A 27124-nucleotide genomic window follows, 5' to 3' on the forward strand; every position below is an offset into this window, starting at 1 on the left:
AGTAGTTGGGTTAGGGATATTTTCCCAGAGACCAGGGTGTCGGGGAAACTGGTTACCTACTGCAGGGATCAGAGATGGCGGCCTCGATGGGCATTTGGCCTCCTTCAACCAGGCTCTCCTTTTATGCAGAGAAGAGCAACGTGGTGCAGCGGGTGCTGAACGTTCTGGGTTTCCTGTGGGTGCTGTGCCAGGCCACGGTGGATGGGCTCACCCAGTGGCTGCGGGCCTTTACCAAGGAGCACGAACAGCTGTCTGCCGTGTTGGGACTGGAGAGATTCGTCCTCACGCAACAGCTGGATCAGGTAGGCCTAGCTTGGTACAGCTGGGCTTGGGAGGGGCGTCTTTTGGAAGGAGGGAGGAAAGGGGTGAGGTATGATCCACTTGGTGATGGCATGTGAAACTTTGCAGGTGGGCGAGGTTCAGAGGAGCGTCCTGGAGAGGCTGTACAAACCAGCAGCGACAGATAATACCTCAGAAGACACCGCCTTGCCGGGTACGGCGGCAGAGTCTCCAGACAGCATGGCTTCCAGGCAGGTGCATAGGGGCAGAGGGCTGCTGGGGGGGGGAGGTCAAAGCCACATGTGGATCTGTGTGGGGCCCCTCCCTCCACCGCAAGTGGAGTTTGTGGGAGCTTAACGGCACGTAATTCAAGCAAGGGGCTGCTCCTCAACCTGCATTTGGTGCACCGGAATTGGGTGGGCTCAGCAGGGGAGAAAAGAGTGCCCCTGGACATGTGCGGGCTGCCTTCTCTCTTACCTCCAAAACCACAGCCTAAAACAGATGGGATGAAGTATATTTAGGAAGGCCCCATTCTGGAGGCGGGGGCTTGAACCTGAGTCCCCCCAAGTCTCTCTTCATTGGTCCACCTTCCACAGCATGGTGCCATCCAGCTACTTTGGACTAGAACTCCCATCGGCCTTGTTTTTGTTTCCCAAATATTAATATTACACAAGTGTTTTTACTATACTGTTTTTGACTCCTGCTAAACCCTTTCCCCACTTTTGTTTAAGTTAAGCCTGTCCAGATATGCCATTTTATTATGTATTCTATAACTAAAGAAAAGTTGCCTTTACCTGTATTTTTTCTAATGTTATTATGTTTGTTTTTAATGTCTGTTGGCGTTTTCCTAGGAAGATTTAACACAAAGTGGGGACATTTATTCGCTCTGTTTTGGAGCTGGTGCATGACTTTCTTTTTCTGCCCTCTTTCTCCCCCCCTCCCCCCACCCCCAAGCAGTGGGTGCGAAGGAGCAGAGGTGCTTAGCAATAATACCACTGGCTACGACACCCGAAGCGGCAGTGAGGAGCAGATCCCTGCCATGGGCTTCCCGGACGATGTGAGGCTCCCTCCCAGCAACTCCCAGGAGCTGCTGACTTACTCCAAGGCACGGCCGCGCACAGCCAGCGAGCTGCTGCTGAGCAGGTACTACTGGGGCCGTTCACCTATTTTGGCTCAAGGCTTTGTGGGTAAATATGCAAAGCTTTGTGGGCAGGGACGGGGCAGAGAACCATTTTCAGCCAGAAGGCTGCAGCATTTCCTCGTAGGCAGTCTTCCGCAGGGGTGGGGTCATATGCTAGTGGTGGGCGTGGCCATTGGCAAAAGTGGGTGGAGAAATGGGTGTGGCTCTTACCTCTGGGCAGCAGGGTATTTTCCAGCCTTTCTGCAGGTTTGTACAACCCCACACATCTCTCAGTCCTTCTTCCAAGCAAGCAAGAGCTGTTATCGCAATTCAAGGAAACATTCCAGCCAGTCGAAGCACTCAGAGAGTGTGTATATCTGGGCCATTGAAGAATGCAGTCTGGGGAGAGTCCTGGGGACCAGATAAAAAGGCCTGGATGGCCACATTCACACACACCCAGGCCTGTGGTTCCCCACCCCATGAGGCAGGTGCTCAGGGAGGTTGGAAGAATGAAAATTGTTTGCATGGATCACTTTCTGGAGAAAGGGCTGTAGATCATGTGTCAAGTGTCCCCGGCTTGATTCCGGACATCTCCAGGTAGGGATAGGAAAGGCCCCTATCTGAAACCCTGGGGAGCTGCTGCCTGTCAGAGTAGGCACAATAGGCTCGATTAGCCTTCCCCCATCTACTATGCTCCACCTGCTTTGGACTAGGGCTCCTATCAACCCCAATATCCTCCAGGCACAGAATGCTGGGGCTGATGGGAGTTGTCATCCAAACCATCTGGAGGGAAGCCTGGAGTGGGATGGACAAAGTGTCTGGTTGGGTATAAAGCAGCTTCTTGAGCTCCTAAACAAAAATAAAGTAAGTGTCCCACCTTTCCTCTGAGGAGCTGAAGGTAGCATGTGTGGCCCTCCTCCTTCACATCGTATCCTCACAACGACCCTGAGAGGTAGGCTAGGCTGAGAGGCCCAAGTTCACCCAGCGGGGTTCATGGCCAAGTGGGGATTTGAACCCTGGTCTCCAAGGTCCTTCTGCCAATGCTTCTTAACCTCTGCACCACACTGGGCAAATAATAAATTTGCCAGCTGATGCAAGTTTTGCCAACTAGAATACATTTTGCAGATGGGAGAATGCAGTGGGCATATATATGTATTACAATTGGGAAGATGTTTGTTTTGATAAAGGGTGGCAGAAACGGGTTACCTCCTTGGCTATGGGCAGGTGACGAGGCAGGCAGACACAACATGGGGGCTTTGCCACCCCAGCTGAGCCCTTTTGGCTCAGCCTGACTGACTCTCTCCTCCTCTCTCTCCCATTGGTGCTTTCCAGGCACGTCTCCTTCGAGGAGTTGGAGGAATCTGAGCGCTTCTACCACTCGCAGAACCGCTTTCTGCAGCTGCTGCTGGCCTGCTACCACTTTGTGGCTGGCCACTCGGACCTGCTCTGCTACTTCATCATCATCCTGAACAACATGGTGACGGCCTCTGTCATCTCGCTGGTCCTTCCCATCCTGGTCTTCCTGTGGGCTATGCTGTCCATCCCGCGGCCCAGCAAGCGCTTCTGGATGACAGCAATCGTCTACACAGAGGTGGGGCCCCCAAAATCCTTGTGACACCCCCTCCTGTCTTATAGAAGTGAGATGATGAACATGAAAACTTACCTCCTAATAATTGTCCACAAAAGGGGTGGAGAACCTTTTTCTAAAATATTTTTTTATTAATTTTCCATTTCCCCCCAATATTACATCATAACAATTAATATTTTTCACACTTTCAAAATTTCCCCATTCCTCCCCGACTTCCCTCAACCTCCTTCTCTGGTTTATTTCACAATAATATCATTTCCTGCGTATTACCTTTTTCAATCTTTTTTTTTAAAAAAAAAAAAAATTTGCTTGTAAATTATATAATTTTTGCTAATTGTAAATGATTATTCAAAACCTGTTAGTGAGTTCAGGGTGAGGAACCTTTTTCAGCCTGAGAGCCGCATTCCCTTCTGGACAACCTTCCAGGGGCCACATGCCAGAGTGGGTGGAGCCATTTTCTACACACACACACACACACACACACACACACCTCTCTGTCAGGGCAAGCGAGAGGCTGTATCAGAGTTCAAAGATGCATTCCAGCCAGGCAAAAACACTCAGGCACGGGGGTGAAGCAAGGTCTGTGAGCAGAGTAGCTTGGGAGAGGGATGCGTGGCTGGGCAGAGCCCTGAGGGTCAGATAAAAAGGCTGGGGGGGGGCACATTTGAACCTGGGGCTAGAGCAGTGTTTCCCAACCTTTGGTCTCAAGCTGTTTTCAGACTACAATTCCCATCACCCCGATTACTGGCCTTGCTAGCTAGGGATGATGGGAGTTGTAGTCCAAAAACAGCTGGAGACCCAAGACTGGGAAACACTGGGCTAGAGGCTCCCCAGCCCTGGTCTGCAATATTAGTTTCAAGTTAACAAGGGTATCTGGGCTTTTGTATACAGAAAGTAGAAGTGCTTACAAGCGAGGAACGGGCAGATTTTGGTTTGGTTCAAACCAATATCAATCAGCCTAGGAGGTTGATGTTTTTGGACCTATACTTAAAGACTGTTGACATATATATCTGTGTAGGTTTGGGTGGCTGGCGGCGTGTGACGTTGTGGTAAACATTCTTAAGCCTTGTGACTGTTCTGCTGCCATGAGGTGCCAGGAACGTCCCCCTGGCTAGCCTGGCTCTGATCCTCCCCTGCCATCTCCCCGCACAGGTGATGGTGGTGGTGAAATACCTCTTCCAGTTCGGCTTCTTCCCCTGGAATAGCTATACCACCCTGGTGCGCTACGAGAGCAAGCCCTTTTTCGCACCGCGCATCCTGGGCCTGGAGAAGACGGACAACTACATCAAGTACGACCTGATCCAGCTGATGGCTCTCTTCTTCCACCGGTCCTTGCTCCTGGTAAGAGGGATCCTGGGGCTGCTTTATTGTAATGAAACCTTGAAGCAATCTACAAAGAAATTGTTTTATTTTGTCAATGAAAGACAGTTAAAACCAGGCTTTTTAAAACATTCAACAATACAGTCATACCTAGGAAGTCGAACGCCTTGGGAGTTGAACGTTTTGGCTTCTGAACGCTTCAAACCCAGAAGTGAGTGTTCCAGTTTGCGAACGTTCTTTGGAACCTGAACGTCCACCAGGGCTTCCGCAGCTTCCAATTGAGTGCAGGAAGCTCCTGCAGCCAATTGGAAGCCACGCCTTGGTTGTCGAACGTTTTCGGAAATCGAACGGACTTCCTGAACAGATTCCATTTGACAACCAAGGTACGACTGTAATTAAATTCAACCACAGGGAGCAAAAAGATTAGAGTGTGACAGGATCCTAAATGTCTGGAAAGGCTTGCCCTAACAAAAATGCTTTAAACCAAAAAGAACACAACAACACAGCTGCCTGATATCAATAGGCAGGGAGTTCCAAAGTGTGGGTGCTGCTACACTAAAAGATTGATTTCTTCCATGTGCAGAACAAGTATTCTATAGCACTTGCAGCAGGGCCAGGTTCACAGACGGAAGAAGTCAAGGGAGCACATAAGGGATTAAGGTGGTCCCACACGTAAACTGGCCCAAACTGTTAAGCAATTTGTATACAAATAGTGCCGTATTTTTCGCTCTATAAGACACACCAGACCACAAGATGCGCCTAGCTTTTGGAGGAGGAAAGCAAGAAAAAAAATATTCTGAATCTCAGAAGCCAGAACAGCAAGAGGGATCACTGCACAGTGAAAGCAGCGATCCCTCTTGCTGTTCTGGCTTCTGGGATAGCTGTGCAGCCTGCATTTGCTCCATAAGACGCACACACATTTCCCCTTACTTTTTAGGAGGGAAAAAGTGAGTCTTATAGAGCAAAAAATACGGTAACTTCTTGACTAGAAGCGAGCCCCCTCTGCCTAACCTAGGAAAGCTGTAGGATGGACCTGGAGTAGCCTGTTGCAGAAAGTGGTACCTGGGCAGTCCCTGGTAGCTATAGCAACAGATGCAGGGAAAGCTTGTTTCTACCAGGCTTGGTATGGAGTTGAGTGCAGTGTGAGAGCTGAGTCCTGGGGTGGACAGCATAGTGCCTTCTTGAAGCTGATGGACTCCAACTCCCATCAGGCTGATAGTCAGGGGTGATGGGAGTTGTCATTGCGTGATATTAGGCAGGTGCAGTCCTTACACTGTTTGCTGCAGTAGCTAAAAACTTTTATTTTATTTTATTTTATTGTGCACAGTTATTTTTAAAACATATTGATTTCATTTATATTTTTATCATTTTATTATGTCTGCTGTTTTCTTAACATTGTTGTTAACCTTTAATGGATATTTTGTGCCATTTTAGGTAAACGGCTTAGATGAAGTGGTTTGTAAATAAAGTAAATAAAATAAATAGGCCTGCTGCATGAGGTTGGTTTCTGCTTCCCAAACCCTTTCTGAACTTACCTGCCTGCCTGTCCTCTGACAGAGCTACGGGCTGTGGGATCACGAGGAAGAAGTCCTGGCCAAACATCCTCTTGAAGCAGCAGAGCCTGTGGCTTCCACCGAGAGCAAAGAGGTGGCTGAGACTTTGGTGGAAGCTGACGTTGGGGCAGAAACCGTGGTGGATCAGGAGGCGGAGCCTGAGGTGCCCAAGGGAATCCGCTCACGGTTCCGGAAGAAAAAGGAGAAGAAGAAGAAAAGGAGCAAGGCTCTGAAAGAGCAGGGAGAGGAAGGTAGGTGGGGGGACGGCACCTATCCTTACTCCTTTAGGAATGCTTGTTCCCAGCCTCACCAGGTCTGGGGGCAACAGTGCATCAAAAATACATATCTAAACTACCTTGTCAAACATTTCAAGACCTGCTTGGAGCTCACAGATTAAAGCTGGTCAGATCAAATAAAGAAAACCCCCTGAGATTGTGTTGGGATGCAGGGAAGAAGAGGGGGTCTTGTTAGGCCATATCAGGCTGACACTGAAGCAAGGAGGTGAGGCCAGTGCTTGCTTATTTCCCTGCCCCTTCTGTTTCCAACCTCAGAGGAGCAGCAGGGGGAGGAGCAGGATCCGAAGCAAAAGGACAAGAAGTCCAGCCCAGCCAAGGAGAAGTTGAAGTCTGCTGGACTCAGAGTGAAGAGCTTCTTCGTCTCTGCGTAAGTGACAATGTGGACTTTTGGGGAGGGGGCTGGGGGCAACGGGCTTGGAGCTGGCTCTCCCCTCCAGGAGGCAGGTTGCCACACGGAGCAAATGAATGTGAAAAGCTACCAAATGCCAGGGCAGCCTCTTTCTCCATCTGACTCAGCGTTCTTCCCTCTAATTTTATAGCCACTTGGATGGGTTTAAAAGAGGATTGGCCAAAATTGATGAATAAAACTGTCAATGGCTTCTAGCCACTTGAATGTCATGCCTTGATTGTTGTTTTAACCGTTTTGCTCTTTTATTGGGCTTGTTAATTATACATTTTAATTAGGGACATTTAAATGTAGTTGTTCTACTATGCATTTTTAATTGTGGGTAATTGCATTTTTATAGATGGTTTTATTCCTGCTATTTTTCTGTTGGCTTTTATTGGTTCGTACACCGCCTTGGCGTTTCTTCTTGAAAAGCAATATATTCATAATGATGTTCTACCTCCACTGTTGGACACAGTAAGCCTCTGATTGCCAACTGCTGGGAAATCACCAGGGGGAGGGGGGAAGTGCTGTTCTTCTCAGGTCCTCCTTGAAGGTTTCTCACAAGCATCTGTGTGGCCACGGTAACAAGACGATGCTGGACCAGATGGGCAACTAGCTGTGGTGGCTATGCTCTACCTCCACTGAATAATATCAGTCTTCCTTATGGATTTCCCACTGGGGCATCTAGTTGGTGACTCTGAGAACAGGATGCTGGATTCAATGGGCCTCCTTGCGCCTAATCTAGCAGGCCTCTTCTAATGCTGGGCAATGGCTCTCCAGGTTCATTTCCGGGGTCTTTCTCATCACTTGATGCTTCCTGGGGTCCTTTTACCTGGAAGTTCCTGGGATAAAACCTGGGATCTTTTGCATGCTCCACCTGCCCTCTCCACAACCCACATGGCTATCTTATGTTGAGCAAGCCTCTTCTTCCATCTGATACCGTCTGTGCCAACTGTAGTTGTTTCTCTCCAGGGTCTTGGGCAGAAAAGGGTCTTCCCCATCACTGTTCCACAATCCTTTGCATACCGGAGATGCCAAGGGCTGAGCCTGGGAACCTTCTGCCTGCTAAGCATGTGGTTCTGCTATGGTAGGGTTGGCATATGTCCAGAATTTCCCAGACAGCGCCAGAATATTGTGGCCAGAAGTAGTGTCCCAGCGAAAATCGCTAAAAACATCCGGGGAAATCCAGATGTATGGCAACCCATGTCGGAAGCGATTTTCCTTAAAAAATAGCTCAACAACTTCAAAAAAGCTCAACAACTCTTGGGTTCAGATTTTCACTTTTTGAAATATGGCAACCCTAGCTATGGTCCAATTTGGTTTTAATAATTTAATGTGATTTTATTACTTCATATTTTCCTTGCTTCAGGGGTGTGTTTGTGTGTGTGTGAAGCAATACATAAATTCAGTAAGCCTAGCCTTACCATTCTTAGGAGCATAGGATGCTGCCTTATACTGAGTCAGGCCATTGGTCCATCAAGCTCAGTAATGTCTACACTGACTGGCAGTGGCTCTGGGTTTTCTGGAGTCTGTCCCTGTCTTGCCTGGGGAAGCCAAGGACTTGGCCTGACATTTTCTGCATGTGGAAAGCTACATCCCATCCTGATATTCATGCAGATGATTTGGTTCTGCATTAAGTGGTGGTTCTGCATTAAGTGGCAAGTGGCAAAGGCATCAGCCCTACACCTTATCCTCCCCGCCTCCCTCTCCCTCCAGAGCAGAGCGCATGTTCCAACCACTGCAGCGGTTCTTCCAGGACATTTTGCACAGCAAATACCGTGCTGCCACCGATGTCTATGCCCTCATGTTCCTTGCTGATGTGGTCGACTTCATCATCATCATCTTTGGTTTCTGGGCTTTTGGGGTAAGTGGGACCGTCACAATTATTTGTTAGCAAACTTAATTCACACAGTGCCTCCAACAGACATGGTAATTTGCAGAGTAAAATCAATGGACACGACCAGCTCAAGTCCACTCATTTCAATGGGTCTGTTCTAAGTTGGATATGACTCTGTGCTTGGGAATCCCCAAGCAAGTGTTGTCCTCCATATCCTGGGGCAGATCTGGACAACAGCCGCCCAGGCAAGAGGTATTCCCTTCCTCCTGCTAATCTGCCAAACACCTCCCAGCACAGCCTTCCCTTTCTCCCCAGAAACACTCTGCTGCGGCCGACATCACTTCCTCCCTCTCAGATGACCAGGTGCCGCAGGCCTTCCTGGTAATGCTGCTCATCCAGTTCTCCACCATGGTCATCGACCGGGCTCTCTACCTCCGCAAGAGCGTCTTGGGCAAGCTGGTCTTCCAGGTCTTCCTGGTCTTTGGCATCCACGTATGGATGTTCTTCATCTTGCCTGCAGTCACTGAGAGGTACCTGGCCTAGCTATCTGTCTGCCTGTTATCCGTTATGTATTAATAGAATGATATGCTATATATATTCACAGTACAGGCACAGCCCCAGACCTCTACCATCCTCTAAACTTGTGGGCAGAAGAAGGACCAGACCCTAGCTGCATATTGCATTTTGATATTTAAGGAAATTATTGCTGCAACGAGTCAGACAGTTCTTGCTACACAATTAGTTAATGTATGGAGGGGCAATGAGTAGTACGTACACAAAACATTAAAATTCTTCACGTTACTGGCTGTTAATCTAGAAACTGCAAAAACCTGGAAGCTGGCGGTCAACTTAACTTTTAAGCAAAGGCTCCATGGATCTATTCATATTGTGCTTGCAGAAAAATTGGCATTGAGCTGAAAAATTGGCCAGAAGAAAGGCAAAACCTTTTTTGACTTTTTTGCTACTTGGAGCCTACTCATGGAATACATTAAGGGGCATATTCAAGATCTTTGTTGTCTGCCTCCCTGAGACTGCAGAACGCTGTCTGAAGCGGCTGTTCGCCTCTGCCATTGGAACTCTTAATTTATTCTAGTTTGGATGTCCTCAAATGTTTTTCTGCTGCTTGTTCTTCCGTGGGTCGGTAAGGGGCTGGGAGGAATTTACCTGTTTCTATATCATTGATGTTTCCTTATGAGAAGCAATAAAATACATTTTAAAAAAGAAAAAGGAAGAACCAGCCCTGAAATGTGCCCCCCTTCCTTCCCCCAATTGTGATTTCCCTCCCCAGGATGTTCAACCTGAATACTGTGGCCCAGCTGTGGTACTTTGTGAAATGCATCTACTTCGCTCTGTCGGCTTACCAGATCCGCTGCGGCTACCCTACTCGCATCCTGGGGAACTTCCTCACCAAGAAGTACAACCACCTCAACCTCTTTCTCTTCCAAGGGTAAGGCCAAGTTCCCAGGGTCCTCCCAGAGTGGGGCGAGGGGAGCCTGAGTCAGGGGAAAGAGGCAAGAGAGCAAGTTCAGTATGATCAGGCTTTGTTAGGGCAGCAGAAAAGCTGCTTTTCAGGGACTAGAGATCAAGGTGCACAGGACCTGAACGCCCCTCTCTCCTCTGACAGCTTCCGCCTGGTGCCTTTCCTGGTGGAGTTGCGGGCCGTCATGGACTGGGTCTGGACGGACACCACCCTGTCTCTCTCCAACTGGATGTGTGTGGAAGACATCTATGCCAACATCTTCATCATCAAGTGCAGCCGCGAGACTGAGAAGGTGGGGCTGGAATGGTGGAGGAGGAGGAGGCGGCGAGGGTGGGTCTGACCTCTCCCACCGCTCCCCTAGAGTGTAAAAACTTGCCCCATATATACACCCTTGGCCACTTTGATTTATGGCACTGGCACTGTTACAAGTGCCACATCATATTGGTCCCACATTTGTAAGAATTTTCACACTTTGGAACGCCTTGCCTATTGACATCAGGCAGGTACTTTCACCGTACTCTTCTTGGTGCCTGCTAAAAACGTGTTTGTTTGGGCGAGTCTATCCAGACATGTAGAAGCTTCTCTGTAATCTGGCTTTAGCTTCTCACTGACCTTAATTTTGTTAATGTTTTAAATAGCTTTTAACTGTTATTTTACTGATACTTTTGTTGTTTTATTCTTTTTGTAAACTGCTTTGAGGGGTTTTCTTTTACAATAAAGAGGTCTAAAGTTTATCAAATAAATAGAAACGAGAGCAGCTGGCGGGAGGTTGAATGATGAGAAAGGAGGAACTCCGGATGAGCTTTTATTCTCCGGTTGGCCAGGATGCGGCCATCTAACCACGTGGGCCTCGTCCTTATGCTTCTCTGACCCCTCCCTACAGAAATACCCGCAGCCCAAGGGGCAGAAGAAGAAGAAGATTGTAAAGTACGGCATGGGGGGCCTCATCATCCTCTTCCTCATCTGCATCATCTGGTTCCCGCTGCTCTTCATGTCGCTCGTGCGCTCCGTGGTGGGCGTGGTCAACCACCCCATTGACGTCACCGTCACCCTCAAGCTGGGAGGCTACGAGGTAGGAAGAGGACAGCACGGGCCGGACCCACTGGGTGTCTTCATCTGTCCGGTTCAGAAGGGTGATTCTGCCTCACAGTGAATAATGCAGTAGCAGCACCTGCTGTCAGCTGGAGAAATAGCTGCACGGCCCACTTCACTGGGAGCTAGCGCTGAGCCGTTCTCTCTAAAGCACCAGTCAGAAGCCACACTGACTACCATGTGCAGGGAGGGTTTTTGTCTGCCGAGTCAAACCTGCCAAAAGAACCCGGTGGCCTTTTGGCTTACCCTGTCGGAACAGCCTTTCCCGAGCCCAGTTGACTGAGGCTGATTTGAGCTGCCATCCAAAACGTCTGGAGGGCCCTATCTCGGGAGAGGCTGCTGACGATGGCGTGGCCTGGTTCTCCTGCTTGAACGATATGGTCATTCTGGTCTGCATTCCGACAGCCCCTCCTGCTGTCCACTCCTTAGCAGACCCACCATCTGGATCGCTTAAAACTTGATACTGGTGTGGGGAGGTCCATGGTCCGTTTCTGTATGTCGTTGGTTCCAGGATTGGTTTCACGGAGGATAAAGCTATCAATGGCCTCTAGTGTCAGAAGGGAGACGGCTAATGCACTCAAGCCCTGCTTCCCATTGGGGCATCTGGCTGACATCTGTGGGGAAGAGGCTGCCGGATTAGATTGCCTGATCTGGCAGGGCTGTTTGCTTGGAGCAGCTCTGCTGGCATGAGGAGTTCTCAACCCCCTCCTCCCTCTCACCCTTTTTCTTTTGCAGCCTCTCTTCACCATGAGCGCCCAACAGCAGTCAATCCAAGAGTTCACCCCCAAGGACTATGATGCGTTAACAAACGAGTTTGTGCGGCAGCCGGTGAGTTTCCTAAGGAAACTGGGAATGGGAAGAGAGCTCCCCTCTGCATCCAGGCATGTGGCCATAGCAGTAGCAGCAGCAGGAGTCCTCCCAGTCCTCATGTTCTGTGCTGGTGCTGTGTAAGAAAAGGAGGCTTTATGGGTAAACTGGTTGTGTGTGCGTTGTGGCATACCACCCTGACTCTGGGGCTCTCTCCTGCCCCCAGGTGGCCATGCAGTTCATCACCCTTTACAGTTACGAAGATATTGTGACGGCGCGCATTGAGGGCAGTTCGGGCTCGCTGTGGAGCATCAGCCCACCCAGCCGGGAGCAGCTGTACCGAGAGCTGCATAATGGCTCCTCCGCCATCACCCTGCGCTTCACATGGAACTTCCAGCGGTATGTCACGGTGGAGATTTTAGGATTATGGTGTCTCGGTAGGGCATGCAACAAGAAACACCTTGCTGGCTCAGGCTGTAGGCTTGCACAGTACGCGTTGCTGTGAATAATACTTCGCAGTGTAATCAAGCAGCAGTAATTTCCCACTCCCCGGCCATGTTCTGCACCCTCTCCAAGTGCCTTTGACTGGCTGGAATGTGTCCTTAAGAGTCTGAGGATGCCTCTTGCTTCCTAGATGGAGAAGTGTTGGTACATAGAGAGCCCTGCTGGAATACAGCCTGTGGTACAAAGACGAGAGATACATTCATTGCTCTGCCCTCTTCTGCCTCTCGCATCCTGCCCACCACTGGCCTGTGGTCCCTGGAAGCTTGTCTGTAAAGGGCCCCTGAGCTGAAAATGGTTCTCCATCTCCTAACAGTCTTCCTAGTTAACTTTGACCAAGACACTTTAGCCTCATTTTTTTAATGGGTTATCTTCTTGGTGTGTTCTGAACACTTAATTGCACCAAAGGCTCAGCGTGGGCAAGACAAAACAGATGACAAAGGATTTGAAACATTAATACCTCTCTGTCTCTTCCTCTTTTCCTTACTCCCACCCCCAAAACCTTCAGGAACCTTAGCATAGGAGGAACAGCGGAGTACACCTCTGAGAAACACACAATGGAGCTGGGGCAACAAGACAACGTGCGGAGAGATTTGGCAAGGCTGCTGCAAGGCACCCACAACGAGTTTGTGTGAGTTTGAGGGGGTGGCACATGCCCTCCCAGCATACTCCCAAGGATTGCAAGAAAGGAGCCAATCTCTCCCCCATCTCAAAAACAAAACCCCGTGGGGGCAACCCCACACAGTGGGGATGAGAAAATGATTCGCAGTTGACCAAAGTTTCCCCAGTAGAGCCTTGGCAGGCTTAGCATAAGAGCATCAGAAGCGACTGGCTGCTGGATCAGGCCCAACGGGGGCCCATCTACTCCAGCATCTTGGTCTCACAGTGGCCAGCTTGATGCCTTTGGGAAGCCCACAAGCAGGACCTGAGTGCAGCAGAGACTCTACCCTCCCTTGGGGCTGGGATCATGCATGTGGGAGGGAGAGTGGCTCTGTGCACCCTTTAAAGGCTTCCTCTGATCCTCCTCCTTTTTTCTTCCAGTAAAGTTCCCAAACTCTTTCCTCCCTACATTCGTGCACCTAATGGCCCTGAAGCCAAACCTGTTGAGCAGATGCTGCCAGGTGAGTCTGTTTCCGTTCTGTTTCCATGTACGGGTTCAAAAGTGCCAAGTGCAAACACAGAGTAACAGTTCGTTTAGTTATCCTAGAGATGTCAACAAACACCTTATTCCAAAATTCAGCCTGCATCCTAATCCGATCCCGACAGATTGGTAACTTGGGAAATGTTCAGTTCAAACATTTCCAGAAAGCCCACACTCCTGTTTCTGATTAAGCGGGAGGGATGGGAGAACACGTATTCTTTATGAAGACCGAGTTGCTCATTCAAAGTTTCTGTCCACTGTTCCATATATATCGTGGCAGAGGATGAGGACAGCTACTGGGACGTAGAGGTGCAACTGAAACGGCAGCAGGTGGGAATTGAGAACGGCAGTGCCAACTTCCTTGAGTGGTGGGTGATTCGGCTGGCCAACTGCCAGGAACAGGACTGCAACATCCTGCCCATGGTCATTTTCAACGACAAAGTCAGCCCTCCCAGCCTCGGTTTCTTGGCAGGATATGGGTGAGTAACATCAGGAGGGGGCCATTTACATTCATGGGAGAATTGTTGCCTACATTCTAAGCTCTGGCGCTGATGCAAATCTTTGGCTCAGAGGTCATGGGCTTGGATAGCCCATACCTTAGGGCACAGGGGTGGGGAAGAAACACAGGCCCCTAATACTGTCTGGCGCCTGGGACTCTTCTGAGGCCACACACAGCCTCCTGAACCACCCCATCCTGCTTTACATCTTCCCCGAATGTTTTGTTCCCAATTGAATGCCTAGAACCCTTCTAGAGGCTCCAAGCTAAACCCTTGTCGTTTAACCAGGCCTTTGGTTAATTAACATGGCCTCCTATGGTGGTGATCATTTTTCAGTAGCATGGGTAGGATTTGTCCTGATTAGTATGTTGCTGATGAGCATTTTCTGTATTTTACGTGTCACTGCTTTACATTTTTCTAGTCTTAAATCATTTTTAAGTGCTGAATTTTATTTTCGGGGACACTTTTTATTATATAGAGTGGCTGACAAATGCTATAATAATTCTGCACCCCTTCCACCCAATGCACTAGCAAAGCAGCCATTTCTTAACTTCATTATTCTGAGCAGATGGGTATGGGTTGCTCACGATAAAACTAAAGAGGCGTAGTTTGATCTTGCATGCCTGCCTAGCAGAACCGCATGGGTGTGGCTTCCGCCGTGTGCTGGCTGCTGCTTTCTTGGATCCCTGGCTAACCCCCTTCTCCCTCCACCCAGGATCATGGGCCTCTACGTCTCCATCGTGCTGGTGATTGGCAAGTTCGTGCGGGGCTTCTTCAGTGAGATCTCTCACTCCATCATGTTTGAGGAGCTGCCCTGCGTCGACCGCATCCTTAAGCTGTGCCACGACATCTTCCTGGTCCGTGAGACGGGCGAGTTGGAGCTGGAGGAGGAGCTGTACGCCAAGCTCATCTTCCTCTACCGCTCGCCGGAGACCATGATCAAGTGGACACGCGAGAAAGAGTGAGGAGCCGCTACCACAACAGAGCCAGGCAGCCGGCAAGACACGAGAACAGGTGTTGAGAAAACACCGCCTTCTCTCTCACTCTCTCTAAGGGGCGGATGGAGAGCCTAAAGATGGACCTGGAGAGGATGCTGAGCTCCTCCTACTGCTGGACCTGGAAACTGCCTCTCTCCCCCACCTGCCTTTACTTAACCTCTGTGGGTGGGGCAGCCTCTTAACCTCTGAGCCAAACCTGCTGCCCCACTGCCTTAGGAGGAGGAGGAGGAGGGGTATACTGTCACTCTTTGCATCAGATTTCCCTTTTTGAAACGGCTGAACGGGAAGCACCTTTGCACTCTCCGAAGCCCCTTACCCTCCTGGGTTATTCACAGCAGCACAAGGGGGTGTTTTGCAAAGCAGGAAGTCTGCAACCATTTGCTGATTGACTTGCGGTGCTGTATCCTGCTGAAAAGCCCACTGTATGCACAGCAATAACCTGTTTGCATCTCCCTCTCCCCCTGCAAAACAAAAGAATCTGGGGGTACAGAGCTTCTCTCCCCCCTCCCCACTTCTTGTTCTCACATTGCCACAAACACTCCTCCCCCACAACCGAGTGCCATAGTCTAGGCATCACTACGTGCCAACCCCAGCTGCTGGAAACAAAGGGGTGGCTGGAGTCTATTGACTTTTTTTCCTAAAGGAGGTGGTTTTATTTATACAGATCTATATAATAAAACTTTAAAAATAAAAAGCTGTGATTATTAGCGATATTGGAGCATACTGAATAATGGGGACACGGGTGAACTTGGGGGTGGGGTGGGAAAGAGGTGATACACCCTCACCTTGAACAGAGCTTTTTCTTGGCTTCATCCTTACTACCCCATCTTCTGAAGGGTAGGGAGACTTACACCGCAAGTATAAAGGCACCTTTGGCCCTCCAGATATTGCTGAACTACAACTCCCAAAACTAATACAATACCTTGTTATGCAGATGCAATAATTACAACATATAAAGCGCAACAGGCATCCTGGACTTGATTCGTATGATAGGAAGTAACCATTAAAGAAATTGGTTACAAACATCACCAGCCTGTTGCACTTTATGTGTTAGAACTACAACTCCCATCATTCCCGGCCACTGGCCATGCTTGCTAGGGCTGATGGAAGGTGTAGTTCTGCAACATCTGGCAAGGCACTGATTCTCCACACTGGCAGAGTTGTGTAAGGACTCTCAGGTGCTTGGCACCAACTGAAATGATGGGAGACCTCCTTGTAGCATCACTGAGCCAGATGCTGGTGGCTTCAGAATAATTTATTTGCGTTAGAAAATTTATAAAATTCAGGAAGGAAAAAAAGGTCAAATAAGAGCCAAGAGGGGGTGCTTTCTTGCATTGGGTGTTCTACTCTGGTTCTCCAGAGCTCAGCAAACCTGTCATCAGCTCAGGGGAAGGCCCTCAGCAGCATCACTGTCCTCTTCTTCAAGCAAGAACTCCTGGATTTCTTGCTTCATTGCAGCCCTGCAGGAACAAAACACACACCAGTCTCTACACCTGAACGTTTCTGGTTCCTCAGCAACTCTCATTCAGCTGGCTGGAAGCTAGTAAAGTCACAAAGGAGACCCCTATGACAAGCTGCTGCTGTTTGGGGTGTGTGTGTGGAGATGGGACCTGAACAGGGAGAGTGGGTGGTTAAGTGAGAATCAGCACAAGAAGCATCCTCCTCGTGCCCCATGGAGACTGGTAATTCCAGCAAACCAGCGTTGCAGTTCACAACTTGGTCTGATAAAACCCTTGTCAACATTAAGTCTTATCTGGTTGTCATTTGACAGGTACTGGGGATGAGCAGAGGACTTGACCAAATATGACCATGGCTGCCAAGGCAGGATCTGAGCCTTTGACAGACCCTTGGGTCATCTCTAACCCATGGGGCTATCGTAATAGTTCCTGCCCCGTGTGCTACTGCAGGAATACATGATTTGATCTCAAATTTCTCTTCATCATACACATTTATCTAACCTACATAACCACAACCGCAACCACAAAACTCCATGATTTCCTTTTCTGTCTCAAGAGCACCTTTTGGTAAGGGGACGGGGCACAACAGTATATCCCCAGCACTAAATAAATTTGGGACCTGGTCTTGCCACCCAGAGTGATTCCATGGAGAAATGAGCCTGATTTGAGATCTCTTTGGTCTCTTTCTCATACACACACACTTCAATATGCTCTTCCCTGCCCTTCCTATAAGTGCTTCTATTCAGAGATGAACTATGTATCCCACTGCACATATCCCCTCCTCTGCAGTGTGTGTGGCTTGTACCTGCATCGCCGGCGCTCTGCCTCCAAGTGGATGTAGGCTGGGAGAGGCTCCAATGAGCTCTGCAGAGGAGGAAAGAAGTTGGGGTGAATGAACACTTCCAGAATTCAGAGCAGATGCTTCACTGTGAAGAATGCCTGAGCATCCCTTAGGCCTGGCAGAGCCCATGCCCATCCCTAGCCTGGTAAAGAAAATACAAGAGGGTAGGTGGCCTTTCCTCTTTGCCCTGAGTTTGAGTCCACATGAGGCCAAGCCTCCTCATCCAAATCAAGTGGCAGACAATGCTCTTATCTCGCTGTACTCTGCTTGGGCCCACAACACTCCTCTCTCCCCCTTCCCAAAGGCTGCAACACTCTCCCACCCATCAAACTCAACTGGGATAGCTTCATCCACTCGTCTGGAAGCAGCAGTGTGGTGACAGAGGCAGCCAACTGGCCTGTAGCCTCTGAACAGAAAGCAAATGTGACAGCCCAGAAAAATGCAGCATTAGAGTAGGAGGAATTGTGCGCTGCACACGTCTCTGCACTTACCATGTCTTTGATGGTCAGGCGGCAGCTGTAGCAGAGCAATGGGAGAAGCTGGGAAGAATCTCTACAGGGGAGAACGGAGGAGGAGGGCAGAGGATCAAGTCTGGGCAGGTGATGTCTATGATTCTAGTACAGCAGAGGTGAACTTGCTTCACACCCACCCACCCCAAGTGCTTTGGCCTGCTTGTTGAGCATGTCTTCTTGAACTTGGATAATACCTCTCACTTCCTTGAATAGAGGGGGGTGTTCGAATAATTTCACAAAGGCGACATTTACATTGGTTGCTCCGCCTGCATTTGCTTCTGGCCATTGACATGCAGCCCTCCAAAGGGTTTCCCACCCCTGGTCTAGAAGCACAAGAGACCTAAGGGGAGCCTGCAGGATCAGGCCAATGGCCCATCTAGTCCAGTGTCCTCTTCTCACCGTGGCCACCCAGATGGCTGTGGGAACCTGGCAAGCAGGATTTGAGTGCAAGAGCCCTCTCCCCTCTTGCGGTTTTCAGCAACTGCTATACAGAAGCATCTTTGACTCCTGCAGTGGAGGCAGAGCCCAGCCACTGCTGCCGGTAGTCATTCATAGCCTTTGTCCTCCAGCCCTTTTTTTAAAGCCATCCAAGTTGGGGGCAAGGAGTCCACCCCAGCCATACAAGGCTAAGTTGTATCTGTTCTGAATCCAGCATCCCTGCTTACCTTGGCGCCAGAGGGGCCCTGCAGCATCCTGTCTGATTCGAGGCCCCTCCACAGCAGCCGTTCCCAGTGGATGGTGGAAGTGGCTTCTGGCAGAGCTGCTCTGACAGAACCGTGGACTGCAAGGAGGAGCCGTCCACTGGGGAGGAAAGGGAAAGCAGAGTCAGAGGCAGCATCGCTTCTTTGGCCGGCTGAGTCGTTGTCCTCTGTGGCAGAGAGTTTCAGCTGTTGCCCCCGAGTGGCTAAGCTTTGTAAGCAAAGACAGTCTTGCTTTCATTGTACCCAGGGAGTTCAATGGGTACAACAGGCTAGAAGGATGCTGTTACAACAGCCGTGCTGGATCAGGCCAGTGGCGTATCTAGTCCAGCATCCTCTTCTTAGGGGCCAAGGGGAAGCCTGCAAGAGGGCAAGAGCCCTCTCCTCTCCTGCAGTTTCTAGCAACTGGTATTCAGAGGCATGCTGCCTCCAACAGTGGAAGAACAACACAGCCACTGTGGCTAGCAGCCATGAACAGTCTTATCCTTTCATGAATTTGTCTACAGGAAGTCATGGAAAATAAGGTTTCCTGCTGCTTTCCCCTGGCAGTTGGGAGTCCACCAATTTCCCAGGGGGCACCAGGATGGAGAGGGTTGTTCTAGACCAGCCTTTCTCAACCTTGGGGCCCCAGATGTTGTTGGATTACAACTCCCATCATCCCTAGCTTAAGGGACCAGTGGCCAGCAATGATGGGAGTTGTAGTCCAACATCTGGGGTTGAGGTTCACAAGGCCACCACATACCAGCATTGGTGTCCAAGGCGCAGAGACAGAAGAGGCACTGAGGTGTTTCTGTGGGTCCACCAGGGTCAGCCTCTCGGGAAGTCACACAAAGCTTCTCACCTGTCCTGCAGAAAGGATAGAGAGGGCATCAAGAGGAGGGCTGGGAAGACATGGCTAGCCCTTCTGCCTCCTATTATCCATCTTGCTTTTGCTTCTCAGGCCTTCTGTGCACCATCCAGCTGGTCTCACATCACATGGGGAAGTCACACAATCCACGTCTGCATGTATTCTGCAGACAGTATGTGAGAACTGGCACAGAGTTAAGCCGCCAGAAAGCAATAATGATCTCAACACACTCATTTTAAGATTAAAAAGGGTTGTATCCAGTGTTAGGCCTACTCAAGAGAAGACCCTCTGGAGTTAGTGGACTTCTTTAGGTCCAGTCATTTCAACAGGTCTACTGTAAGTAAAATTAAGTTGGATACAACCTGGAGTTTCTAGGCTTTAATGGTGGCTGAAGCAAACTTTAAATCCCTTGAGAGGAAAATGTCATGGTCTCAAGAACTCAGAAAGGGATGTGGGGATCAAGATGTGGGGCTTTGCTGTCCTGAAGAATAAGTGGACTTTTATCATTATTATCATCCACCCTTCACCTAAGATCCCAGGGCAGGTTACAACTTTAGAACACAGTATTAAAACTGCTTACAATCGCAGAAATGAGGTGGCTCCTAAAAATATACACCTCCCAGGGCAAAGATGCGCATCTCCACTATCTGCCAGAAACTGTATCGTGAAGGAAACAGACATACCTCAATGGGGAGGGAGTTCCAGAACTTAGTGGTTGCCACGGAGAATGCCCTCTCTTGGACCACCCCACCCCAAGCCTCTTAGGGCAGAGGAACTACCACAAGGGCTCCGTCTGCTAATCTTAACACCTGAGAGGGTCTGTAGGGAAGGAGGCAGTCTTTCAGGTATGTTGAGCCTGAGTAGTTTAGGGCTTTAAACACTAATGTGAGATCCCAGAATTGGACCCGGAAGCGAACTGGCAACTCCAACAGGTTTGAAAAGCACACAGACAACTTCCTAGTTTGCATGGTTTATTCAGCCTGCAGAAACTGGACACTTACTGTCGCTGATGCACACAGTCCTGCTTACAATGGGTGCAAATACTAACAGGCTGGCAGAAGGGAGATTATCAGCATGCGACCACTGGGGGTGAGGCGGTGGGGGGGGGAGTGCTGATGAATGTCCTCATAGAAGAGGGAGACATGCAGTTGCTTGCAGGAGAATGGCCCAGCCTGAAGGTTGCTTACCGGCAGACTGTGCTGGTGGTGGAGGGGAAGTCACACTGCAACCTGTAGAGGAAGCTCTCAATCAGGCGGTGAATGCTGGCTCTGTCGGGGGTCTGTGGAAGAGGAGAAGAGGGGCATCACTCTTGGGCAACAAGGAAGGTTACTTTCTCCCAGGAGGTCTGGTGGAAGGGGTGGCCCAAGGGGGTCACCCTACAGGCACCCAGAAGTAGGTCCCTCTTACTTTAGTATCCAGCGCAGGCGTGAAGACTGTGGGCACCCCAAAGAAGCAATTGTAGAAGGCAATCTCTTTGGCAGTGTATTCCCGCATGGGACGCAAGAACAGCACATCACCGTGGCGACTGTCTGAGAAGCCCTTTCAAGGAAAGGAGAAAGTGAACAGTGCAGAAAGTGCCTGATCCGTTGCCCCGTTTGTGAGATAGGATAGCTCTGGGTGGTCCAAAGCGGTGGTGTGGAAAGAACAGAATAAGGAACTTGGGAACCTGCCTTATCCTGAGTCAGACCATCAGCCTATCTGGCTCACCATAGTCTGCACTGACTTGGCAGCTGCTCTCTAGAGGTTTCAGGCAGGGGACATTCCCAGTTGTACCCGGAGATGCCGAGGGTTGAACCTGGGACCTTCTGCATGCAAAGCAGGTACTCTGACAATGAGCTACAGTTCTTCCTTTTATAGAAGCAATAAAGAAAAGCACAGTGGTGGTGCTAGTGCTGTCAACAGACTTCAGTTTGTCTTCTGATGCAATTCATTATACATGTACTTGGAAGTCAGCCCTGTCATGTTCAGTGGGGCTTACTCCCAGGTAAGCACATGCAGGAATTGAAGCTTTAGTCCCAGAACCTGGTGCTGCAACTCTTTGGGAGGTCAGGAACAACTCCCTGCTTCCCTCTCTCCAGCTCTACATACCTTCAGGGCCAGGAGTGGGGTGCAGAGTCTTGGCTTCCTGCTAGCTAACAGCTCAGATGCCTGCTGCTGAAATGGCCAGTCCCAAATGTCCTCTCTGGAGAGGGGAAGCAGGGACTGGATTCCTCAAGAGCTGTACTGCCCACTTCAGCTTGAAGCTTGCACCTCTCACCAAAGGGCAAAGAGGGTAAGAAACATGGGCCTCTGTGGCCCCAACATATAGAGGTCTGCAGCCCCTGCTCTCACCGTATCTGCAGCCAGAAAGGCCCCCCGTCCCAGGCACAGGTTGGTCAAGAGCTTGACAGCCACACGGGTACCGCTGTCCCCCATCATCACCTTGGAATATCCACTTGTCCGGGCCACATGCAGAATCAGGTGGTTCCTAAGAACATAAGGAGAGGCCCTGTTGCATCAGACCAAAGCCCATCTAGTTCTGCATCCCGTTTTCACAGTGGCCAAGAGGTAGCCCACAAGCAGGACTCTCCCCCACTGGCAATCTCCACCAAGTGGTATTCGGACGCAATGCACAGCCATTGTGGCGAGTGGCCTTAGCCTCCACTAATTGGTCTAGCCCACTTTTAGACAAACTCATGGAGGGTATAAACTCATGAAGAGGAGTGGGGAGGTGGCTGGTCCTCAAATTGCCAAGCAAAGCAGCCAACAATTGTCTCATTCAGTGGAGCTGTGAAGAGGCCATGAAAAGCAAACCCGGAAGTGGCAGCCTAGAGAGGGTGAAGCAGAATACTCTAGGTCCTGGCTCTGTAGGGCCTTGTGCTCCTGAGGTTGCTGCTCAGGATGGGTTGGCCTCTGCTCTACCTGCAGCAACCCTGCCACCCTTCTGCAACCTCAAAGGGGTGCTAGCAGCATCTATTCAGCTGCCAAGGATTCAGGAATTATTGGGACTGGCCAGGATCTAGTACTCAGTCATCCCCTCTTAAGCAGGTTAATTTAAACAGCAAGAGGGTGACAGGAATGTCTCTGAATGCAGCCTCCAAAACACCCTTGGGCTGCCCATCTTTAAGAGCAATGCATACTGGAAGCTCGTTCAGCAGCACTCTAGCCAAAGGAAAGATGATCTCTGTCACTTCCGCAAAGAAGCTCACCGGAGAGTCTGTAGGAGCTCCTCTTTTGCAGTCAGGGTTTTCACAGCCCCAAAGAGCTTGGTCAGTTCTTCAGTATGGGGCACCAGAGGAGGCCTAGTTCCTGGGACTGGCGGTTCCTCCTGCTGTGAAGATCCGTGAACGCTAAGCCTAGCCAGCTGGTCCTCCAGGGAGCTTGCTGAGTCCCCCGCTGTCTTCTCATGCTGCTGCCATCTTATGAAACCATCCACAGCTTCCTTATAGCTGCCGCCGTGGTCAGTGGCACTATGGGGAATGGAGTGCAGCACAGAGCCTGGCAGGTCAAACACCTGTGAAAGGGCAGAGCGCATGCAGTCAGCCACGGAAAACACTAGCAGGACCAGATATTTAACCATAGAAATCAGTGTTTCCCCCACACACCCCTTTGATATTTATTTGCCTTGGTTTAGTGTTGGGACTGTAAAAACAACATAGGTTCTATGATAACATTTATTTTGAGAATTCTAAGCTATGGGGAAATCTATCCTCTTCCGTTCTTCTAAAAGGTGGAGTGGGGGAACCAGACTCCTGCACAAAGATAAGATCTGCATGCGTTGCTCTGCCCGCTTTTGTCTCTTCCCCACTCATCACTGACATGTGGTCCTTAGCCTGAAAATGTCATGAAGGGGGTCTGTTCTTGCACCTTGCTTATGGGACTAGTTGGCTTCCACAGTGATAAGGCTATTTCGTTACTGACCAGCCAAACTGCATCTCTAAGGAGATTCCTAACTCCACTCAAAATACAGCAACGTACAGTGGTGCCTCGCAAGACGAAAAGAATCCGTTCCGCGAGTCTCTTCGTCTTGCGGGTTTTTCGTCTTGCGAAGCAAGCCTATTAGCGGATTAGTGCTATTAGCAGTTTAAGGGCTATTAACGGCTATTAAAGGCTTAAGGGATTAGTGGATTAGCTGCTAAAAGGCTATTAGCAGCTTAGCGCTTTAGAAAAAGGGGTTGGGGAGCAAAAAAACCCTAAAAAATCGCAAGACATTTTCATCTTGCGAAGCAAGCCCATAGAGAAATTTGTCCTGCGAAGCACCTCTGAAAACGGAAAACCCTTTCGTCTTGCGGGGCACCACTGTACTGAAATGAGAAAGCGGCAACAAGGTCAGAGATTGACACGGCACCCCAGGCCTCTCCTCATGTGCATCTTTCCTCACCTCTTCCAAGCACACCAGGTGATAAGGGAACCCTGTGGCTTGCAGGATCATCTCCACCTGGCTGCGGATCTCCTCCCGCTTGCCTGGGCTCTGTCTGCACACAGCTCCCTCTGCACAGCAAGAAAGAGGATCAGGGAGATCAGTTAAACAAGCTGAGTGGGCTTCTGGGGGGGGGACTCCCACCCTATTTTCTCCTAGCTTGGGGGAGAGTCGTGGGGGAGAGTCACCTGAACCATTTGGAGAGCCACCTCACTCAAAACCTTTACCCAAATTAATTTTGATGCCCAAAGGGTCACTCTGAGCTTGGTAACGGTCTATGGCGAAAAATAGGCTTGACAACAGAAATTGCACTCGGAATATGACAGCTGCCTTTCAGTGTGTGAATCCCTCCTGGGCGCATCTAGGGGTGGAGAACCTCGTGCCTTCCAGATGCCCTTGGACTACAACTCCCATCTGCCCCAGACAGCGGAACAAATGGTCAGGGATGTTGAGAGTTGAAGTCCAGCAGCATCTGCAGGGCCTCTACACTGACTGGCAGTGACACTCCTGAGTCTCAGAAACAGGGCCTTTCCCAGCTCTACCTAGAGATGCTGGGGACTGAATCTTTTGCGCACAAAGCAGATACTGTGCCACTAAGCCACAGTCCATCCCCTTCTAAATGGTCACACCAATCCTGCCTTCCATGAAGATGTGGCCACCTTCACAGGCCCCCTAAGAGAGTATTTGTTTGCCTCGAAGGTAAGGAAAAGGGGAAAATGAGACTTTTTAGCAGTATTGTTTTTAAACCTTGGAGAGGAGTACTAGCATTTTGATGCAAGGTTTGTTTCACCTTGAACAAACTGCCTCTGCTTAGACTCTTCAGTCTCCCGAACATAGAAGGGAATCCACCCAGCAAGCATTGCTTACCATCGACATAGATGATTCCTGGCTTGAAGCGGAGTTTCTTGGCTGCTTCCCGGCTCAAGCCCTGGAATGAGAAAGAAGATCTGGGTCAGTTTCAAGCTGTTCTTAATACTGATTTTTAGATTGCTATAACCCACCCTGCAACCTTGTGGTGAAGGGTGCATAAGAAATGATATTAATTTAAGAACCACTCTACTAAACCCCCAAATTCTCTGTCTTTACCCTGCTAGGAAGTCATGGGGAAATACCTCTTGCACTTGCCGCACCATTGAACTGGAGGCAGGGCCGCCCGAAAATGCAAGCAGAACCTACAGTAAATAAAAATAAATAAAAAGCATGCAAGGGAGTATTAGAAAACATGTCTGTCACTTCTAATTGTTAGCTCCCTCGCCCACCCACCCCAAAATAACTGGACAGGACCTTCTCTCCAGGGTAAATGCAGCGATTCTTGCCAAGCATAGCCCGGAACTTGTGAACAAAATAATCCTTGAAACAGCTCCTATGAATCAGCAACAAATGCATGTTATTAAAGCAATAAGATGCAATAGAAACGCAATTTTAGTCAAACATCTTGGCCTTATATTGTTTTAGCCACAATGCTATGCTTAGGAGCAGGAATAGAAGAAGCTGCCTTATATCATCAGACTATTTCCCATCCACCTGATAGGTTTTCCAGGGTCTCCAGTGGGGTTCCGCATCCCATCACCTGCCTCTTGACCCTCTTGTGAACTTCTGCATGCCTCTTGTGAACTTCTGCATGCACTTCTGCATGCAACACTTCTGCATGCAACACATTCTTCTGCCTCTTGTGAACTTCTGCATGCAACACATGTGTGTAAGCTATGATCCTCCCCACACTTAACTATAATTGGTTGAAACATCTGGGTTAGGGTAGTAGTGACAGACTGACAGTGAGCACGCGTGTTTAGCTCTTGAGAAAAAGCAACTCAAATTGTTTTTTAAAAGAGTTCTAATAGAGATTAAAGAGGTCTAGAAATATGCCTGAAATATGACTGAAATTCTGCTGTGTGAGTCAACACCAGAGGTTGTCACTTGTAACAAAGATCAGCCAGATCCCTCAAAAAAAGGTTTGCAGCTTTGTTGTAGACCACAGCAGCCTTTCAGAAAATGACAACCATGTCTGCTGCCAACCCGGTAAGAAGGCACAGCTGCCCGTCATACTTACTTGCAAAAGGCATCCCCAACACGGATGATCAACACCGGGGAAGCTTCTTTGCATTTCATGCATTTTGAGGGGCAGCTTAGAAGAGAGAAAAGGAAGATCAGATTCCAAAGTACAATTTGTATTGTTTGCCATTGGAATTAAAAACATTAGTGTATAACCATTATTGTTGTGTAGCATTTCTTATCGGTGTAAGCCACTGTGGGTGCTCTACAAGCAGGAGAATGGCATATGATCATATTAACCAAACAGCCTAAAAGATTAGGGCTGCAATCCTACCTCTGCTTACCTGGGAATATCACCCACTGCATTCAATAGAATTTACTTCTGAGTAGACATGGCTAAGGTTGCACTGCAACATTTTTATTATCGCAGAAGCTTTCACTGGACTACAAGCCCTTTCACTGGATGCATTAAGCGCTGCCTTAAATTGCCAGGTGTAATAACTGAGAATACAACCCTTTCACACGTCTAATGAAGCAGACCTCGGTCCACAAAGCTTCTGTTGCAAGACATTTCTTATTATTTTAAGTGCCAAAAAACACTCTACTACAGACAGTCTTTTAATGTGCGCAGATAGCACCACCACCACAACAACTGTTATGTTGATTTGCACAACGTGGATCTTTTCACATCATTTCAGCCTGCCTTCTTAACTTCTGTTGTGGCCTCTGCGGCTATTGCAAAAACAACACCTAGTGGGAAGTCGCGGCTCAGACGGGACAAGCCAGGAAGGCCTCTTCCCAACCCCACCTCCCACCCCTACCCCGTTCCTCTACACTCACTCCCTGCCCAACCCCGTTCCCCTACCTGCCACGGGGTGCCCTCTTAGGCTGCGTCTCGTTTCCGCAGCCTCCCTCCTCGGCTTCACACATCGCAGCCAGACCTCTCAGCCTCCGTCGCGCGGGGAGCCCTAAGCAGCCGCTTCCCGGCTCAGAACCCGAACAGGACTGGCCACCCGGCGCACTCTTCTGACGTCACACGCCCTGGTTTGTACCATCTGCTCTATAGATCTGTCTATACATTCACAAAGAGGAAACCTTCCGGGTGCAGTTTGGGTGTTAGGTGTTCGTACATGTTAAAAGCCAACCAAATTCCCACTGGTGGAAGGGCCGGTTCATACGGCAAGTACTCACTCAGTTGTTGTTGAAATAAAATGGGGGTGGGAAGAAAGATGTACATCGGCTAGAGCTCCTTAAAGGGGAAAATGGGATATAAAACTAATTACTTAATTAATATGTGACTTCAAAGTCAAAACTGCATGCAAATAAATAATGAAGCGAACCCGGAAGCTAGGATCCGAGTGCGAGTCTATGCACAGTCTACATTCCACACTTCCTTAAGCGCCGCGACGGCCGCGCGCCGCGTGGGTCGAGGGGCTCGCACTCTCTCTCGCGAGGAGCGCCACGAAACGGTGGTTTGCCTC

At 49.5% G+C, this 27124-nt stretch overlaps 2 protein-coding genes across 11 annotated transcripts in view; one reads left to right on the top strand and one right to left on the bottom strand.

Annotated features, from left to right (window-relative positions):
* PIEZO1 (piezo type mechanosensitive ion channel component 1 (Er blood group)) overlaps window positions 1-15591 on the top strand; it is a 109795-nt gene extending 94204 nt beyond the window's left edge. For 4 of the 8 annotated variants that reach the window (XM_083456439.1, XM_083456443.1, XM_083456440.1 and 1 more), the window contains 18 exons: window positions 130-302; window positions 409-530; window positions 1237-1422; window positions 2732-2990; window positions 4140-4328; window positions 5865-6111; window positions 6412-6523; window positions 8261-8408; window positions 8697-8911; window positions 9670-9828; window positions 10006-10153; window positions 10745-10933; window positions 11689-11781; window positions 11987-12159; window positions 12770-12892; window positions 13303-13382; window positions 13683-13881; window positions 14615-15591. In XM_083456439.1, coding sequence (XP_083312565.1) covers window positions 130-302; window positions 409-530; window positions 1237-1422; window positions 2732-2990; window positions 4140-4328; window positions 5865-6111; window positions 6412-6523; window positions 8261-8408; window positions 8697-8911; window positions 9670-9828; window positions 10006-10153; window positions 10745-10933; window positions 11689-11781; window positions 11987-12159; window positions 12770-12892; window positions 13303-13382; window positions 13683-13881; window positions 14615-14864 — 3065 coding nt within the window. In that variant the 3' untranslated portion in view covers window positions 14865-15591. Of the gene's footprint in view, window positions 1-129; window positions 303-408; window positions 531-1233; window positions 1423-2731; window positions 2991-4139; window positions 4329-5864; window positions 6112-6405; window positions 6524-8260; window positions 8409-8696; window positions 8912-9669; window positions 9829-10005; window positions 10154-10744; window positions 10934-11688; window positions 11782-11986; window positions 12160-12769; window positions 12893-13302; window positions 13383-13682; window positions 13882-14614 lie in introns of all 8 variants that reach the window. The other 4 variants (XM_083456441.1, XM_083456444.1, XM_083456438.1 and 1 more) reach the window with 3 other exon arrangements.
* A 519-nt stretch (window positions 15592-16110) lies between these two features.
* On the bottom strand, window positions 16111-27005 carry CTU2 (cytosolic thiouridylase subunit 2). Of its 3 annotated transcripts, none has more exons than XM_083456501.1 (15): window positions 26984-27005; window positions 25702-25776; window positions 24936-25014; window positions 24764-24823; window positions 24519-24579; window positions 23613-23722; window positions 22441-22745; window positions 21584-21719; window positions 20660-20791; window positions 20440-20531; window positions 19148-19251; window positions 18373-18508; window positions 17687-17747; window positions 17160-17218; window positions 16111-16357 (listed from the first exon to the last, which is right to left on the bottom strand). In XM_083456501.1, the coding sequence occupies exons 2-15, from the start codon at window positions 25758-25760 to the stop codon at window positions 16276-16278; spliced, it is 1476 nt and encodes a 491-aa protein (XP_083312627.1). In that variant the 5' UTR covers window positions 25761-25776; window positions 26984-27005; the 3' UTR covers window positions 16111-16275. The 3 variants fall into 3 exon arrangements, with proteins under 3 accessions (XP_083312627.1, XP_083312626.1, XP_083312628.1); XM_083456500.1 differs by lacking the exon at window positions 26984-27005 and adding an exon at window positions 26509-26894; XM_083456502.1 differs by lacking the exons at window positions 24936-25014; window positions 26984-27005 and adding an exon at window positions 26509-26893.
* Window positions 27006-27124: the final 119 nt, after the last annotated feature.

Source organism: Podarcis tiliguerta (assembly GCF_965153285.1).
Source record: "Podarcis tiliguerta genome assembly, chromosome: 8".
Taxonomy (NCBI): domain Eukaryota; kingdom Metazoa; phylum Chordata; class Lepidosauria; order Squamata; family Lacertidae; genus Podarcis; species Podarcis tiliguerta.